This window comes from Dicentrarchus labrax, unplaced genomic scaffold (assembly GCF_905237075.1).
Source record: "Dicentrarchus labrax unplaced genomic scaffold, dlabrax2021, whole genome shotgun sequence".
Taxonomy (NCBI): Eukaryota; Metazoa; Chordata; class Actinopteri; family Moronidae; genus Dicentrarchus; species Dicentrarchus labrax.
In genome coordinates this window covers 9,130,223-9,143,225 of record NW_026136721.1, presented here as the reverse complement: position 1 = coordinate 9,143,225, position 13,003 = coordinate 9,130,223, and the positions used below count along the sequence as shown (strand labels likewise).

General features: G+C 42.6%; 1 protein-coding gene across 1 annotated transcript in view; it reads right to left on the bottom strand.

Moving 5' to 3' along the window:
* The window catches only part of slkb (STE20-like kinase b), a 20,578-nt gene extending 7,575 nt beyond the window's left edge, over nucleotides 1–13,003 (bottom strand). The window contains exons 1-10 of the mRNA XM_051386099.1: nucleotides 12,255–13,003; nucleotides 10,267–10,431; nucleotides 5,811–5,859; nucleotides 5,149–5,298; nucleotides 3,496–3,568; nucleotides 3,168–3,362; nucleotides 2,852–2,933; nucleotides 1,821–1,952; nucleotides 372–1,202; nucleotides 147–277 (exon numbers count right to left, since the gene is read on the bottom strand). Coding sequence (XP_051242059.1) covers nucleotides 147–277; nucleotides 372–1,202; nucleotides 1,821–1,952; nucleotides 2,852–2,933; nucleotides 3,168–3,362; nucleotides 3,496–3,568; nucleotides 5,149–5,298; nucleotides 5,811–5,859; nucleotides 10,267–10,431; nucleotides 12,255–12,404 — 1,958 coding nt within the window. The 5' untranslated portion in view covers nucleotides 12,405–13,003. The remainder of the gene's footprint in view (nucleotides 1–146; nucleotides 278–371; nucleotides 1,203–1,820; nucleotides 1,953–2,851; nucleotides 2,934–3,167; nucleotides 3,363–3,495; nucleotides 3,569–5,148; nucleotides 5,299–5,810; nucleotides 5,860–10,266; nucleotides 10,432–12,254) is intronic.

Here is a 13,003-nt window from a genome sequence, read left to right as displayed (position 1 = left end):
CTGAGTTCTGAAATGGTGATGTAAAGATTCATTAAGATAGATTAACTCCACACAGTCAGTACACTAAGGTTCTCAGGCAATGTATTTACATAATATTTGCATAAAACTGACACCCAGGGCGTATGCAAATGAGGGCAGGTGAATACCTCAGGAATCTCATCTCCTCGTTCTTGGTATCATTGTCAGTGATGATCTTTGATGTAGTCACACTAACTTCCACTCCATCCACAATGAATTTGCGAGTCTTTTTCAGCGTCTTCTTCTGGCGTCTGGTGTCCTGGGAAAACGTTAAAAGTTTATGGATGTATCTGTTGCAATGCAAGTCTGTAATACAGTTTCTGATATTTAGAACTGTGGACTATGGCAGTTACCTGTATGGAAACAGATCCTCGCTCTTTTGTTTTAGACAGGAAGCTCGAGATGGACAGATTCAGGTCTACACTGCTGTTATCTGCGGCTGAGCCAGTCCCTGAGTCTGAGTCTCTCTCTTTGTCATCCTTAGCTTTGTCTGGAACTGACTTCTCATCGTCTGCATTGTTTTTATCCTTTTCTGTGGGTTTCTCTCCATTCTCCTCCTTTGGAACAACTTTATCTTGCTCTGGTAGTGTCAGTGTCACCTTTAGATGTTTGTATTGGTCCTCCTCTTCTGCTGGTGTGTTTGATTCCTCCACAACGGCCATCTTTTCGTCCTGAGGAGCCTCAGTGACTGAACTCTCTGTGCTTGCCTGTGTGTTGGCTGGAACCTCGGCTGTGTCCACTTCCTTTTCATCCTCAACGGCAATCTCCAGCTGCTGCATTTCTTTAGCAGGCGGATCTGGTTCAGCCTCTGGTTCTGGTTCTGGTTCAGCCTCTGGTTCTGGTTCTGGCTCTGGTTCTGGTTCAGCCTCTGGTTCTGGTTCTGGGGAGGCAACATCTACTGTTGCTTCTGGAAGCTTTTCCTCCACTGGTTTCTGTTCTACCTCTCCATCCTCAACTGGAGTGTTTGAAATCTCCTCTGGGCGCTCCTCAGCTGCAGGGGCAGTGGGCTCCTCCACAGAGCTAGTGTCCAGCACATGGTTGGCCACAGGGAGCTCAGTGGGTGTTGGCACAGGCAGAATTGGCTCAACCTTCTCAGGGACTGATTCCAAGATGGAGGGAGAGAGGGGGACCTTCTCATCCTCTGAGCTGGCAACACTGACATCAGAGGCAGCACGTTTGTGGCCCTGAAGAAGAGGTTGAGTAAGATAAGTTAGGAATGGTCTCCAAAAGCCATAACAAAATAGGGGTAATGTAATGACCAATGACCATGAGCCCTGAAACACTTCTGATAGATAAATCAATAAACAGATCAATCATTTTGAGGTCATTTTACAATGCTGATTCGCTTTTCCTTGTTCTCAATGCGGAAATCTTTTTGGGTAATTTTAATGCACACACACAAGAAAATAATCAGCCGATTAATCAATAATAAATAATTAATTTGTTAGCTGCAGCCCTAATCAACATATATAAAATACTAAAATGTTTATATAGATCCGGAAGGCAGTATAGCTGTACCTTACCTTTTTAAAGCATTGATTAATCTGCTGATTATTTTCTTCCTCTTTTTAGAAAATGTCTGATTAAAAATGATTGATGATGATTACTTTTATGCCAATTGAGTAATTGACTTGTCATTTCAGCTCTAGAATATAATCATACATATGAAGAATACGCCATTTGTGGCAGATAGCAGAACATTCAGCCCTGCTTAATGAAACCAAAACAATAACAAATACAAATACCCAACTGTGAGCCTCAATATTGCAAATTCTAGCAAATTTTTGTAAATGGGTACACACCAGATGTGCTTCTGTCTCTTCCTCCTCTTCCTCCTCTTTGTGCTCCTCGATCTCCTCGGTGACCTCAGCCTTTGCCTCAGCTATGAGCTCCCTCAGAGGTTTGTTGTCTAGCACACTGGACACAAACGAATGCTGTGCAAAAGACAAATAAAAATAATGACATTAGAAATAAAGAAATAATTAGGTGGTAAACTCATCATTTACCCGCTGCAATAAAAGCACCTCAACATAGTTGGCAGCAAAGGCTCGATACCCCACCACCAACTAATCCCACAGATTTTGAGATTGTTCATAGTATAACAGACTATATGAGACACAGTTAGGGGGTCAAGTACATCCATCAAACACATTAAAAGAATGCTGGGGAAATACTTCCAGACTTTCGTTCCTGCACCCGTCTGTCTGTGTGACTATAAACAAATAATTAAATTGATCAGTAAGCTTCTTTAATGCCAACCAAGAGAAGACTACACACTGCATCTACATCTCTTTACAGCCTCACCTTGTTTGGTTTCGAAATCTGCTGCACATATTGTATCGCTGGCCCAAGAATATGCAGCTTCTTCGATATCAAAACCTTCATTGGTGGCAGACCGCTGTTTTGTATTTTCAAGCCCATTGAGTCTTCCTCGGTGCAGAACAAACCTTTAGCTGCGGTATTTCCTGTGTGTGTGAATTAATGTGTCCCTACTGCCCGTCTGTAAGTAAGTGGCTCTGACTCGGAGAGCACCTTAAACCCTATGGAAAAAGAAAAGCCTGTACTGCTGACGTCAGCTCAAGCACTAAGGGATAAGTGTCAGTCTTGCCAGGACACATGGTTCAGTACCTGACCCCAGGCAGCTAGACAGATGTCGTCTAGGACTCTGCTGCTTATGCCCTGAATGGCAGGTGGTACATGGGTATGGGATGGGGAATAGGGATTATCACTCCATTTAAGTGGCTAGGTATGAGAGTTGGGGAACTGATAGATGGTGAAATAGGGATTCAGAACTTAAAAAAGTTGTGTGAAGGTTCCAAGAGAATGCAGATACCTGTAGCAGTTGTGCAGCAGTCCATCTGTTGTCCACATGCTTGTCCAGGCACCGCTTTAAGAAATCACTGAATTCTGGGGACCTGTGGGGTGGAAGTGATAAAAAAAGGACTTGAGTGTGTCCATTGTCATTTAAACCAGTGACCTCAAGGCTGCTTCTCCCTCATTCATTATTATACATTGTTTTATATGTTTTTTTCTCATTGTTTGTTTACCATTTTTAATGCCATGTAGAACACTTTGTAAGAGCTACACAAGTCAAGTTTATTATTATCATTATACCCGACAGGACGATAGAGCTTTTCGCTGTGACTCACCAGCGTGACGGTTGCATTAGGGTAGGAGGATCCGACTTGGCTATTTTCAGCAGGACTCTCATGGGGTTCATCTCGTGATTGGGCGGCTCAATCTGCGCCAGCTCAATCAAGGTGACCCCGAGGGACCAGATATCAGCCTTGTAGTCATATGGACGGTCCTTGGACGTCTCGCACATCACCACTTCTGGAGCCATCCTTGGAAGAAAGAAGTGAAGAAGTTATTGAAAGGAGATGGGAGGTCCATGTATGTTAATTGTAATTTGTGCAAGAAAGGCGAAAATGATGGTCAGTTATAGTGTACTAATGTTTGGTTTTGTATTCCACTCACCAGTAAGGAGTTCCGATGAAAGAGTCTCTCCTCTGCAGCGTTTTGGTGTTTTTGGCAGACACACCAAAGTCAGCTGGAAGACATGTGATTCAGGCAAACCAGAAATTAGCCAGAGGAACACCACCGTCATCATTTATTTTCCAAATGTAAACAGACAAACCAAACAAGTACAAAATGAACTACTGTATACGCTTGAGCGGTACAATTGCCAATCTCAGCAGTGCATGAAATGAACACACAGCCTGAGAAACCACATGCAGTTATAATGCTCCTCTTACATTTGCACAATGACATCAGGCCTTGTTTGTACCGTGTATGAGTAACAGCTCATCAGTGTCCCAGCAGGCAGATGCACAGGCACCTCTGTGTGTGTTATGCCACTGGACAAAATGCTTGCTGTGAGTTATTTCACCATCCTCCAGCAGTGACTCATACCCTTCTAAGTAAGCTACGTTACTGCATCTGCAGTACATACAAGTTTGTGTATGCACTGAGCAGCAGGTCCAAACATTTGTTATTGTGCATTAAGGCCACTAGTTTATGTTACCATGTCTGCAACAGCCATGTAACAGTACGGTTCAGTACACTTGTCACAAAGAAATGTATGTATTTAGCCTGTGAAAACAGTTGTTTAGCGTCTCCTGTGGCTCTGGATGTAGCTTTCCAAAGAAATAACCCTGATAACGTCATGGAGAGACATGAGGCAAAGATACTTCGTCAGATCAAAGGGACAGGTGCATGGCAGTGTTGTATGAACAAAGGGAAGCTGTAATCATTTTAGTTTGGCCCACTTATCAACATTTAACCGTTAACACAAATCAGAGGGTGTGACACACAGCTCATGGAGGCAACTGAGGTCATTTAAAAACACACAGCCACTTGTTAGTCACTGATTCATGCAATTTGCACTTAAATGTGTGTAATTTTCATTGTGAATAAACATCCATAAATCCAATCATATCAAGTTTTCTTTCTCAGTATCAAAGTAATCCATAGAAAGTGTCTGTACATTCTTGGGTACTGTGCAAACAAATTGCAAATAACTTGTTTGGTGACAACATGCCATAATGCAAACAAGTAGAGGCTAAAGGGTTGGGGTTACAAGTTAGAGAGACCTGTGGGTGAACAATGATAACACACACCATGCTTAGACAACGGAACCTGTCAATGTATTTGGGCTGCGTGTGCATAAACAGCTATAAATGGATGGTATCACTCTACTGTACATTCCTGTGCCACATCCAGCAGTTAAATTATAAGGAAACATGAGATAAAGACATGGAAACTCTGGCCAAAGGCACACAGCCTACATTGCTAGACTGTGAACTCATTTATGATTTTTCCCCTAGAAAAGTGAAAAAAAATTCACGTGACTGAACGAGGAGAAATATAGTTGTAAAAGCAAGACATTTCACCCTAGCTCTTAACTTTCTCCTATATCCTGTATATGTTATATACATTACAGTGTACAGTTTTCTCCATTCATCCTGCAACAATACTAATTTAATAATTGAATCATCTATAGAGTGAGGGTCATAATCATAAAAATGATTGGGATCATAGACACTGGGTGAGACAGAGTCTGTAGCTAACCCTGCCTGGAAAAATGATGTACTTTGTGGTGATAACGGCAGGATTTGACTGTTCCCTTACCCAGCTTGACGTCACCGTTCAGCATGAGGAGGATGTTGCCAGCCTTCAGGTCTCTGTGGATGATGTTGTTGTCGTGGAGGTAGACGAGGGCCTGCAGAGTCTGCTTACACACCACCCTGATCTGAGGCTCTGTCAGGGGTCTCTCCAGTTCTGCAGGGGGACAAAGGTTACACAAACACATGCTTAGCATTCCTGACTGTGGTATGCCACATAATCATAACTACTTTAAGCTACGGTCAGTGTATTGATGAATGAAGAATGTAACACGTGGGTGGTCTACAGCAGTGGTTCTCAGCCTTTTTGGTGTCATGGACCCCCAGATTGATACACACCAGGACATGGAGTCATATTTGATAAGAGACTCCCAGGGATCCCTGTGTGATTAGATTTAGTTATTCTGTAACTGTCTATACTGTATATTGGCTGATTAACAGTGAAAAGCTGTGAAACCTATGAACTGAATAGTCATTCTTATACAGTCTCTCATTGAAGTAATGGTGAAATTAAAATAAATATTCCCCATTTTTCCGGGGACCCCCTCAAGGACCCCTGGTTGAGAACCTCAGAGGCCTTCTGGTGTCTTAATTTAGTTTAGTGCTGCTTTCTGCACAGTTTCCTATTTGACGTTACAACCTGTACGAACAGTGGAAATGCTGACTCACCTAGCATGACCGCATCCACAGCCCCTCCTGCACAGAACTCAATGAGGATCTGCCGACGAGGGGAAAAAGAGGAACCCAGTCAATATATTTTTACATACATACATTTGCAACACAGGTATTTGTTTATGTAAAACAACATGCACTGCATTAACAATATAGTCAGTAACATGTTTTTATTATTTAGAGATTAACATTATTCAAACAGAGGTGAGTGCAGCCCATTCATGAGGCAGTAATGCTCGGGTTGAACCTGGTGACCTTTCAAATCTATTGTGAGAGTCTGGATGGTTCTCAAGTACAGAGAGAAATGCTGGCTTCCATGTGTTTAGTCTGCTGAAATGTGCATTGTATATGTACAGAACTCAAAGGGAGTCATCATCTTTGCCATTGCCTACCCTACCTACTCACTTGGCTTGGGCAGTTTGAGAATGAACCTCCGCCCAGCTTGCGTGAATGAAACCCTCTGAGAACTTAAAGGCATTTAGGAGCTTTCAGTATGGCTGTTGGCGTAAGAGGATTGGCCCAGTTGGGGCCACATTGTGGAAAAGGTTTCACACAGCTGCTAGGTCGCTGGCTAGTAGCTAGCTATATTGCCAGACCTTAGGCCTCATTCTGTAAATAGGATTAAAGTTTCTATGGACACAGCAGCTCAGGCAGGGGTGAGTGTGACTGTGCAGTATTGTAGGTGAAGCATCTGGAGCTTTGTCTTTATTAGGCTTGGACACAAGGCTAGCCTTAATATAGCGTGAAGCTAACTCACTTCTCTCCACTGAGATTTGGGGAACATTTGGCCAAATGTCACACATTAAGTAAGAGGAAGTAAAGCCGCAATGCAATTTGGTAACCATTGAGAAATTGTGGTAGATACGTTGGGGCCCTAGCTTCAGTTACAGGGTCAACCTGCATTTAAATGACAAGTGACAAAATCTTCTAAGAGCCTATTTCCTAAAAAAGACTAACTTTTATCCCAGGTTCAATGGCATTCCATTATTCAGTTGAGCTTTTCAAGACTGTTCTACTTACAACAACAAAGCCCTTACGAGACATACAATGCCTCAAGTCTCAGAGTAGTCTTGGCTATTCAACACGCACACCAGTCTAGTGTTTCTCTGTAGGCGTGCTGTTGTTTTAGTGGCTCTGCTGTTGTACAATGGCCACCACAGTGGTTTTTCAGAGTGGCAGCAGGCAGAGAGGAACCATGGGCCAGGGCTGTGGCTTCCTCTCCCACTTGTTTATCTGACACACACACACACACACACACACACACACACACACACACACACACACACACACACACACACACACACACACATAAAAACTAAACTATGCACCCACATATTTTCTAATCCATTCATGTGGCACAGAGAGGGAGGATGTGAGTCCACATATGATCTCACCTACAAGTTATGAGGCCTAAAAGGATGAAAATATCAGCAACATCAGCTTGGAGCCTAGAAACTGTTGCTGTGCAACTGAAGTTGTAATGTAACACAGCAAAAGGGAAACAAAGGTCAACAGGTGACACACACAACTTAGTATGCAGTTATTAAGTAAGTCCCCTCCCGACCGTCCGGGGACCATGTGTAATAAAGCCTTTCATCTCCAGGAGGAAATGTCCTGGACACTCTCTCCTCTTTGCACAAACAGGTGCCACACAGACCAAGATAAAAATCAGCAGACAACCTCCATCAGGCGACGACCATTGTTGAGAGGACAATGGGGAGGAAAAGGGCCGAGCATTCAATGAAACGCACTGTAATCAAATAGTCAGGTAATCATGAGACTTTATAATGACCTGACTGTCTTTTTACATGCCTGCGTTTTGACTCACACCAGCCAAGGCATGGTACTTCCGATGATGTTCCCAGCCCTGGATGTACATGCCCGGTTTCTAATTCTAGAAAATAGATTGTGGAAAGATGTCCTTTGCTATGGTGAATGTGTTACAGTGTTTCCTCTGGGATATTTTTTTAGCAGGGGGGGCAGGCCCATCTGAACACCAGTTCGGACAGTGGAGTTAAACTGGACAGCCCCAATAACCTCTGAATAGTTCTACTTGTTGTTAAATTGCAATGTGAGCGGTAGCCAACGGGGGTGCATTATGTCGGCAGGATAATTTAAAAGGCAACCGTGACTACATTGTGCGTCTGCCCCATTTCTGATACCGTGGCGGCAGAAATTTAACAGCGGCGTGCCGCCGCTCCAAAATCAACCTAGAGGATGTTATTTGTAGGGGTGGGTAAAAATATTGATTCATCAATGCATTGCAAAATATTTTTTCCCATTGATTCATTAAATCGTCTGAATCGATTCAAGCCCCTGGCCAGTGGGGACGCGGTGAGCAACACTGATTTGCGTTGTATGGACGGAGGCCGCACTTGACCACACAACAACAACAACAACAACAACAACAACAACATGGCAACCGAAGCAGGGGGCAGCAGTGTTAAACCAGAGCCTTCAACTTTAAAAGCAGACGTTTGGAGTCATTTTGGATTCCAGTGTGAACCCCGAACACAGGAAATAGACAAAAGTAAGGTAGTGTGTGAGCAAATTTGCGCAACCAAGTAAGCCGACACCTTGCGGATGCTCTGCAGCAACCCGCGGCTAAACCTGTGGATTCAAAACAGACGCAACTCGACAGATCCTTCGCACAGAACATAATGGAGTCTGTGGCCGTCTTCATATGTAAGGACCTACGACCGTACAGTGTCATGGAAAACGGGGGTTTTAAGAAGATGGTATACACACTCGAACCACGATACACCATACCAACACGTTAACACATGACGGAAGTCGCCGTCCCGAAGCTGTATTTCTACTTATTACTGAATCGATATCGAAGCATTTAAATCAATATCGAATCAAAATCCATTTGAATTGTGACCGAAACAATCAAAATCGAATCGAATCGTGAGGTTCTTAACAATACCCCGCCCTAGTTATTTGCCTAGCATGGTTAGATATTCTACACAGTGTACGATAGGAAAGAGAAAAACCCAGAAATACTGGGTTTGACCAACCTGTAATCTACCTCAATCAGTGAGTTCCTCACACACGCTGTTTCATTATTCATGAACACTTCCCTCACGTTTAGGCCTTGGGTATTATCCCTATCTACTGAAACAGGTTTGCTACAGGCAAAGGTTAAAGGAATTAAAGCACTGTATCTACACAACTAGTCAGTATTCACTGGAGTCCAACATTAATGCTCTAATGCTGTGAAACATCTAAAATTCAGAGTTTGTGTTACAAGGAATAGAAAAATTGGCAGTTTCAAAGATAACAGAATTAGAAAGTGACAACAGAGAAAAACAAAGGAATTTAAAAATGAAAAATGAGCTCATATCAAAAGCGGATGGATTATAAACTGGTATGATGATTAACAGCTCTAAAAGCTCCTTCTTTCTGCTGCTCAGGTGAACTTTGGCCTCAAATTTTTTATAAGAATACAACTGTAGGAAAGGAACTGGCATACTGCAAAAACCTTCCAATAACAGTAGAGTGATGTACTCTGCCTTTAACCTGGCATAGAGACATTGAAGTGTTTCGTTAGATTTTCATTAGCACACCTTACAGGAGAGCATCCAAAGTGCTGGAGACTGACGGAGCCAGGATGCCAATCAATATATTTATTCCAGTAATTAGGCATTTCTGGTCAGAGATACACAAAACATCTGAAGCCATATTTAACACAAGAATACCCTTCCAGTTTTACATTTTTATCTTAGGAAAAGCTGACTTTCATACAGGACACTTTCTGCTTATAAAAAAACATCACCAGGCATTGGGGTCGTCTTGGCTCCCCCACAATACAGCAATGGACAGGTATAGTTAGTCATGGATTTGTCTACAAATGAACAGATTTACTAAGTTATGATCAAAATGGGTTCCTTATGTACGACAGTCACAGCCACACTTTTTGAATTCATTTTTTTGTTTTTTTGTTCCTGTTTTCTTTGTGTGTAAGGAAAATATTTCCTGGTCTCCTAACCTCTTTTTATTTATTTAAAAATAGATAACTTGGATTGTCTCCCAGCATGTCAATGCACACGATGTTACCATCTCTTCGTTCAGAATGTAAATCGCCTATTTTTCTTTCCTTTAAAAGTAAAACATAATAAATAACCTGGCATAGATACACTCTGAGCCCATAATCATAACAACAACTGGAATACAGAGTTTACAGTAAAGACTCAATGAAACAGTATTTCCCTTTGTGGTTTTATAGTGCTGATTCACTGTGGGAGGAACTGTTACTATCACATTCACTCATGGTTTTGTCAAGCTGCACTGCACTACAAACGTATTTTTAAGATTGGTATAATGTGTGATTCAGAAGGAAGTTGCGCCAAATCAAACTGCTGTATGATTATTAGGTCCATACTTCTGCTTGTGTAATATGGAGGAAACAACGATGACATTGTCACTCCAGAGAGCTCTTCCCTCTACTCACCCAGAGTTTGCTCTCATAATAGAAAGCGTCGAGCAGCTTCACAATGTTTTGGTGGTCGCAGGAGGCCAGGATGTCAATCTCCACCATGTAGTCCTCCAACTCCTCCTCAGTCTTTGTGTCAATAACTTTGGCTGCAGCGAGGATGCCCGTCTGTTTGTTTTGAGCCTATAGGATGAGAATGTTATTAAACGGTTGTAGGGTCAAAGGACTCATGCAGTTATTCAGCTCACAGTCTTGCTCGTCTTGTGTTCAGAAAATGTGTTTGTTCTGATTTTACTGCTCTAGATGAAAACACGTAATCTCGAAGAAGGCCAGACTTGGTTTATGTTGGACTTTATGTTGTCCTGACCTCAGACCTGCAACAAACACCTCAAACAGCCTTTAGGAGGATCGGGTAAAAAAAGCAAATAAACACTCTCTGCTTTGCTGTGCGTCTGAGTCAGTCAGCAGAACATGAGACACGTCTCACTGAAGTGGAAATTTCTCCTGTTTGTCTTGGCTTCTCTGTGGGCAGGATGTGCTCAATGAAGTTGCCACTGCGATATGGGATGCAGCCACTTCCTGGTGACCTGCCTGTGTTCCGTGGTCAGCCATACACGGCATTTAAAAAAATATGAAGCCCCATAATATACTCCCCAGTACTAAAAACAGACAGCTTGTATTTCACTATGAATCAATAGAGTGTGGACTATCCCAGTGGTGAATCAGTGGAGTGGGGCATTGAAATTGGTATGGCCCAAAGCCCAGACATATAAACATAACACACGGCAATTTACTATTTGTAGATCTCCTTCAGCTTGTGCCACTGCCTGTAGGACAAACGTAAACTGCTTCCATGGGATAATGATGAGAAAGGATCTATTTTGGTACTTTTTCCTTTCTTGAACAGTAGGTCTAGTTCATGTGAGCTTTAGTGTTGGAATGCTGCAAAATTGGCAACCTGTGACTAAACCATTGGGCTAACTTTAAGTATGATACAAAGTAACACCGACATGAAATCTTGGTTAAGCCAACAACTATTTAAAGGTGTCCAAAAATAGAACTTGGCAACCAAGACCAAAGAAAATGCAAAGTGTGTTTGTTTGCCACAGACTTCCTGGTATTAGCTCTGGTAGAGCCCTCCTGCGTGATAACATTTACTGTCACTCATGCAAATGAAGCTTCTGGCTCCAGCTATGCATTAGGGTCAACCCAAACAATGGTGCTATTAAAATGATGACAAGGGGGCTGCTCTGACACTGGGTCGGCTATCTGAAAATGTAAAGGGAAAATTATCAGGCTGGTTTGTCAGAGCTTCTAAAAGCCGCAGAACAGATATAAACACAGATACAAACAGCACCCACCAGCATTATTAACATACGTTCTGCCCCTGCTTGGAAAATGTCTAATGTCTGAAAACCAATTTTTCTGTCCACTGACCAAACAGCTACTAAATGTTCAAATCTCACCAGTCACTCATAGATTGCCATTGTTCTTTCTGGCTGGTGAGTGAAGCAAATCTACAAGGCTCTTGCATATTTTTTCCAGCATTCGGCTGGTAGCTGGTGCTACTTTTGTGCTCTGGCTCTAGCCATTGTTTACATCTGTGTGTATACTACCAAGATGTTCACAGATTCTCAGCTTTGCTTGACAATGAACGAGACCAGGTGGTGAAGTAGTCAGCTTGCAGCAATGTGCGGATGTGTTGCCATTGGTCGGATGTCTGTCACATGTAAACAAACTTTTACATGTGTAACCGTGGAGAGGGAGCTCAGCAGTCATACCTGACACCACCTGTCACGGGGCTAGGGTATTGGTCTGAAGATGGTGGGTGGGTCAAAGCAATACAATACTGAGGTGACACTGCTGGCACATTATGTCACCCTTCAGAAAGAGGATTGCTGGGTGCGGAGATGTTACAAAAGACTGATGAAAACAGCCACAATGGAGCAATTAGAGGAAAAAAGGCTATTCTCCACATAGAGCCCCCCGATGGAGACATTACCTACCTTGAACACTTTCCCAAAGGCTCCATCTCCCAATTCACCGATTATGTCCCATACTTCCTCTGGATTTTCATCTCTGCGGACGTGTTCGTACTGCTTCTTCTTCTTCTCAGCTCCCAATTTAAATATTTTACGGAAATTAAAAAATGACATAGTGAATCCTGTGTCATTCAATGAAAAAGTTCACAAAGGAATTCAATTGTAAGACGCCACAAGAAGTATTGTCGGATTCCGTTAACAGTTTACTTTAGCACAAGTCTTTGGAGTAACGTTAACATATATGCCCCATTAACGTTAACGTTAGTTACAAATGTCCGCTTGTAGCTTTCATAATAGTTGGGACCAAAACCTAGCTTAGCCTTTGACACTGTTTTGACCAGTCCAGATAACAGCTCTTTGGCACATCATGGGTCATTGTTAACCCCCAAAATAATTACCAAAGGTTAACCTACACTTCTCCTAGCATCTGAAACCCGCCTAAACAACACTTCATTTCAATGCAAAGTACTACGAGAAGCTCTTCGTTGTTCCAACTCCTGACGACCTACTGGCCCGAAAACCCTGTGGGGTTCTTTCTCAACCAAAAGAAAAAAAGATGAGGCGTCCTTCTAAGTAGTTGTATTCCACAGAATAATTAGTTTCCTTGAGGGTTAAAACTGGCACAGTTGGTCCGTACATTAGAATTCGCTAAAACGGCAAAACAGTCATCTTTCCTTTGCTGAGGGACGGGTTTAGTTAGTAATCTAGCGGAT